We start from the raw sequence: 6,183 nt of genomic DNA on the forward strand, positions 1-6,183 counted from the left end.
TTATGTGGGTGGGGCGACTAACTGCTGCTCTCCTCTTGTTTCCCCTAGCGACTAGAACAGTTGTCCATTCTGCTTTATCTCCTCTTGCTAAGCTAGCTCTACTAGCCATTGTAGAGCTGCTAAGGCTAATAGTTAGTCCTAAGAACCCTTGTCCCTAGTTAGACTAGATCTAGAGTGTCTACTACTATAGCCTCTATTTAGTCTCTTTATTTATAGTCTAAAATATTTAGTAGGCCCTGCATTAGCGTGACATCTAGGCCTTGTGTCCCTTCTACTTGCAACACGCACAGCTAGCTTTCGCCTTATTAGTGCTCTTGCAGCTCCTAGTGGCATGGTCTCTAGCGCAGTGCCTGCACGCCTCCTTAGTGGCGTTGCAGATAGACTAGGTGTGGCCCTATTTCCAGCACTTGAAGCACTGTCTATCTGTGAGGGAGATGTCCTAGAGCTAGGCTAGGTGCCACTTAGCCCCCATCAGAAAGCTGGACTTGACTAGCTTCCTCTAGTTCTCTTCTGTCCCAACGTTCATAAGCAGGGATCCCTTTATCTGCTTGCCCCTATCCTGTCTAGATTTTAGGTTCTTATTAGAGTAGAGCCACGCTACCCTTTTAATCCTAATACCTAGGTTACAGGTGTAGGCTTAGGCAATCTACTCTTAATTCTCTACACATTTTAAGTTCTTAATAGGCGTATTAAGCAGGATACTAGAGACTCTAACTAGGTGTAGCTTCCTAATTAGTTTTATACCCTTAGCACCTAGTAGGCTAGATTAGATAATTAAGTTATAATAGGTAGTGTCCCTAACTACTACTAACACCTTATATATAGACCTTAGATAGGTTATAATTACGCATGTGTTAGGTATTACTACCTAGATATGCTCTAGCTAACCTTAGGTAGTCTCTCCCTTAGTTCCCTCTATCTCTTCTAATCTTAGCTTAACCCTTGCAGGTTGGCTAACTCCCTTGGCTGCCACCTGGCTCTAGGTGCGTTGCCCTCCTTGTCCCTCCTTCTCCTGTATCCTAACCTGGGTGCCCTCTATCTTCTTTTCTATAGCATTAAGCTTCTAGAGCACTGCTTGTAGTGCTCCTAGCCTGCCCTGCGCTGTTGTTGTTAGTAGTAGGGTTCTTAGCCTAGTAGTGAAATTTTTTTCTACCTAGCTAAGAGCTGCTAGGAGGTTGCAGGCAACCTGCGTTGCGTCCTAGACAGTAGTAACTGTGTTACGTCCTTCTACTCCCTTCCTCTATTGTTCTGTTAGTACTCTTAAGATCTCCTTCACTATCCTTCCCTGCATCTCCTTTCTCTAGTTAGGGTGGTCACCTTCCTCCATTCCTTTGTTAGGTCTGTTGCTAGCCAGGCGCGCTGGTACCGCGTCTGGCTGGCCGCCCCCATCTCCTTCACGCTGCACTCCCTGCATTGCTGCCATCGCGGTGCTGTTAGGTGCGGCTCGACTCGCTGATTCTAATAGTATTATTCTTAGTATTATTTAACAAGTTTCTTAGATTTTAATAGAATGGTGTTCTTTATCTAAATATTATATTATCACGTTGTTGAGATATACGCTTGTAGAGGTGTGTAAAGTTGGTGGGGTGCGCGACTCGCTTGCCTGCGCGACTCGCTTGCCAGGCACGTTATCAGCAGGTCAAAACAGGTGTTTAGCAAGAGGAAATCTGACAAAGGAGAGTTTAGATCATCCCTCTAGGATAGCAATCGCACCTAGGTAACAGTAATAGCTTGTGTGTGTGCTGATGGAGTAGTGCTGCCGCCTAGAGTCATCTACGCCGCTGCTGGAAAAGATGTCCAATCTGTAAAGAAAGTAGGGGAAGGACTAGACTACGTTCTTCCTAGTCTTGAAGGACCTAGACAAATCTAGACTAGCTTTGTCTAAATAGGAAGCGTATAGCCTAATAGAGGTAAGGTAGGGTTATGTAATATAATAGATAAGTTATTATATTAGATACTAGGGAAAGATTCCTAGGCTAGGTACAGAGCAAACAGAGGGGGGAGAGCTAGAGGTATTTATGCTTATTCTCCTCTGTCTGTATTTCTAAGCAGAATGTTCTAGACTCCTCTAGGTAGGTCTACTTAGTAATCTATGCTTAGTATTGCTGCATATATAAGCAAGATTATATAGGTGCATGCGTAATTATATACGTTAGCATCTTATAGAGGAGGCTACTCTATTTGTAAGCAGAGGGTCTAGAATATTTCTAGCTACTAAAAATAGAGAACAGCATATCTTAAGAACAAGAGGAGATACAGGCTTTGTAAGCACACCATTCTAATCCTCTCTTTTAGGAGATTATAATAACAATGCTTAGGGAAGCATAGCGCTATACCTAAGAAGGAAATATGCTAGAGAAAGATTATAAAAACAAAGTCTTATAACTTTACATTTAGCAACAAGGTTGTTAACCTAGGTTAATTAAATCCTAGAGGTGCCCTAGTAGATGAGAGTGGGCAGTAATGCCTATCAAGAAGCGCATACGCAAGCTAGCAGCGTTACCTATTCTCTGTTGCTATCTCTAAGCGCTGTAGTGCACTCTTTTAACTCCTAAATTGCCTTAGAGACTATCCTTTTAGTGCGACTATTAATGCTAACAAAGAAGACTTCCTTATCTATATTGTACGTGTTGCGCTTATTAACAACACTATGCTCACGCATCTTAGAGTGCAATAGATTGAGGTACAGCTTATACTAGCGCTTGCTGTCAGCTAAAAAGCGCTCACAATCCATCCTAGTGGTCTATTAAGTGGTAAGCTTGTTAGCGTAGTGATGCAGAAACTAAGTTATCTAGCTCTTAGAGACCTCCTATTTTGTAACCACATAGGCGAAATTTTGCAGCATGCTTCTAGTAGGTAGTAAGCTGTCTCTTGTGCATCTTTCTAAGTATTTAACAAGTATCTCCTCCTATTATAAGCTAGGTAACTATTCCTAGCGCGCTTCTTTTGCATTTAAGCATGTATAATAGTTATGCTGCTGCAACAGTGTTGTTTAGTTAACGTACCTCACGGGCTCGTGGATCACCCGGGCTCGTGGATCACTTTTGCCAAGCCCCCACCAAACTCTACCTTCCTACGTGATGCCTCAACAACAACGCTAGATAGAACCTTCTAATAAACGTTAGATACAGACTGCCCTTCAGGCTCTTAAACAAGACGCGACACTCTCTCAGCAACGCGCTGCAGCTATCTACAACGTTGCTTAATTAACACTAAGCTGCTGACGCGCAGGACAGACTCTATAAGCAGATTACTGGCCCAAATCAAAGAATCTGACTAAGATTAAGGAGGACGTAGTTGTTGAGCATATACTTGAGCTAGTCACCCGAGGATTTCCCCCCAGGCTTGCAGCTGTGGCTGATATGGCCAATTCTTTGCGCGCAGAGCGCAATATGGGCCAAGTTGGCTTAAACTGGCCCAGTACGTTTGTCAAAGGCCGCCCTGAGCTCATAATAAAGTTTAATTGCAAATACAACTACAAGAGAGCCCTCTGCGAGGATCCTAAGATTATACAAGGCTAGTTTAGCCTAGCAGCTAACATTAAAGCTAAGTATAGCATCCTAGATAAAGATACATTTAACTTTAACAAGGCTGGCTTTATAATAGGCTAGATATCTACTAGTTTAGTTGTTATAGCTTTAGAGAGACGAGGACAGCTAAAGGCAGTGTAGCAAGGCAATAGAGAGTAGACAACAGTCATCTAGGGAATTAACGCAACAGGGTGGGCCATTCTACCCTTTATTATCTTCAAGGGCCGCCATCACCTCTCTGCCTAGTATAAGGAGGGGGATCTACCTCACAATTAGGTTATCGCAGTATCTGAGAACAGCTAGACAACAAATGAGCTTAGCCTGCAGTGGTTAAAGCACTTTAATAAGCATACAAAGAAGAGAGTAGTTAGCAGCCACTAACTACTCGCAATTGACGGCTATAAGAGCTATAACTCGCTTGCTTTCCAGGAATACTGCAAGGAGAACAAGATTATCACTATCTGCATGCCTCCACACTCATCACACCTCCTGCAGCCTCTTGATATGGGGTGTTTCTCGCCTTTGAAGACAGCGTATGGCCGCTAAGCTGAGAATCTCATGCGCAACTAGATTACCTACATCACAAAGCTTAAGTTCTTACCATGCTTTATACGCGCCTATAATACAGCAATTACTCCTAGTAATATCTAAGGAGGGTTTTAAGGCGCTAGATTAGTCCTATTTAACCTAGAATAGGTTATAATAGCGCTTAATGTCTAGCTATGTACTCTATCACTACTACTCCCTAGCAATAAGCCCTAGCAGTTGCAAACCCTAAGCAATACCCTTGAATTAGGATTGCAATTAACGCTTGTGAAGGCAAGGATTTAGAGGCATGTAGATAGCTCACCAACGTCTATAGTAGAGGCTTTTAAGAAGGTCTTAAAGGGAGCAGTAATTATCGCGCACAAGCTAGTGTTGGCGCAAAAGGAGATTACAGAGCTTTAAGCGGCAAATAAGGCTGCTACGCGACGTAGATCGCATAAAAGAAAGCAGGTTTAAGCAGAGGGGACCTTAACAGTTAAGGATAGGGCTTGTTTAGCTGCTCTTAAGGACTTTGGGGCGTGTAGTGATAGGAAGAAGCCAAAGAGGCAGGTGCGTGCTAAAGTAGGTGAACTATCTCAACAACAGTGTACACAGTGCAAAGAGACTGGGCATAATGCGCGTACCTGCCAGAAGGTAGTAGAAGTAGACTCTGAATGATATCGCATCTTGCTTTGTACTATACAGGGCCAAAGTGGGCTATTTTGCGCCAGAATGGGGTGGTTTTGGTGGGGGCTTGGCAAAAGTGATCCACGAGCCCGGGTGATCCACGAGCCCGTGAGGTACGTTAACTCTAAATATTTTTATAATTTAGCAGTATAACTTGTTATCTCTAGCTTTTTGTAATTCTAAATATTTAATTGCCTTTTAAATTAGATCTATAGTGGTGGAGGTGTGACGTGTTAAAGTTGTGGGTATCTCAATGTTGTGATGTTCTGGGTGGCTCATCGGCTGAACTGGCTCATCGGCTGAACTGGCTCATCGGCTGAACTGGCTCATCGGCCGCACGGCCACGGTAATGCGCGGATTCGCGTAATGCGCCGAACCACCAAAACACGCACCTGCAGAATTGAGGTTGTAGAGTCACATAGAATAGCTGTTATCACAAGATTTTGTAGTAGATAAATCTATACAGATGTGCAATTATGCTAGCTACCTAAACTTCTTGCGTGGAGCAATTCTGCGGCCACAGGAGTTGTATACAGGTAGTAGTGATAGGGAGGACGTCGCATTAAGAGTATAACTACTACTACCTCTACTACTATGCTTTTTTGTTATTTTTAGCTGCAATTAACGTGAGGCCTGTTGCTTAGTCTAATTAGGCAATTAGGTACTTGTTTAGCGTTTTTATTGTGTTTTTGAGCCTCTCTGGCAGCCTTGTGTTTTGCTACTTCTTTAGCCTCCTTAGCACGCTCTTAGTCACCCTCTTTCTTCTCTCTTGCGTACTTCTTGTGCTTCTCCTGAGCAATATCCTTGTTATATGCCTTATTAGCACTCCTTGTCTTAGCTCTCTTATTCTTTTAGAGTTCTTCTGCCTCCTAGTTTTGTTATTTTGCCCTCCTAAGTGAGCGTGCTCTCTCTACTCTGCTTAGAGAGTAGAGTTCTGCTCTACTATAATAAGACTCTAATGGCAGAACTTTCCTCTTATTCTTAGGCTTCTTCTAAGTCTTAAGAACCTCTTTTCGGCCTCTAACCTTGTAGTAGAGGAGAGAATTCTAGATTAAGATATAACGTTAGTAGAGTAATTAGCTAATCTTTTTTAACTCCTTACTGCCATTATCCTTAGCTACCTTGCGTAACAGAGTCTTAATCTTAAGCCAGTCCTTGCTAGAGTAGAATGAAGAAGAGCTGCTGTTGCTATCAGAGGCCTCAGGGGTATCCTTTGCAAAGCGTTAGAGGATAACGTTAGGTTAAAGAGGCTAGTTGGTCAGTTAGTATTTATTTTACGTCTAGATAATAGGGATTAAGTCCACTATCTTGCCTCCTAAAGGGCATATACAACGTGCTAAGCTATAGGATTACAGTGCTAACTAGGCTGGCGGAATGGGTATACTCTAACGTCCTTCGTGGGTACCCCCCAAAACCTTATCAATAATACATGGATTCTAGC

General features: G+C 43.0%; 1 protein-coding gene across 1 annotated transcript; it reads left to right on the forward strand.

The window, feature by feature from the left end:
* Window positions 1–1,717: 1,717 nt before the first annotated feature.
* Window positions 1,718–1,870, forward strand: M421DRAFT_78418 (uncharacterized protein; the record flags this gene model as incomplete). The annotated part of the gene is made up of 1 exon (XM_033597403.1): window positions 1,718–1,870. A coding segment is annotated over one exon (153 nt), but the record flags the coding sequence as incomplete, so codon positions are not given.
* Between the last annotated feature and the right edge of the window lie 4,313 nt (window positions 1,871–6,183).

The sequence above is a fragment of the Didymella exigua genome (genome assembly GCF_010094145.1).
Source record: "Didymella exigua CBS 183.55 unplaced genomic scaffold M421scaffold_74, whole genome shotgun sequence".
Lineage (NCBI taxonomy): Eukaryota > Fungi > Ascomycota > Dothideomycetes > Pleosporales > Didymellaceae > Didymella > Didymella exigua.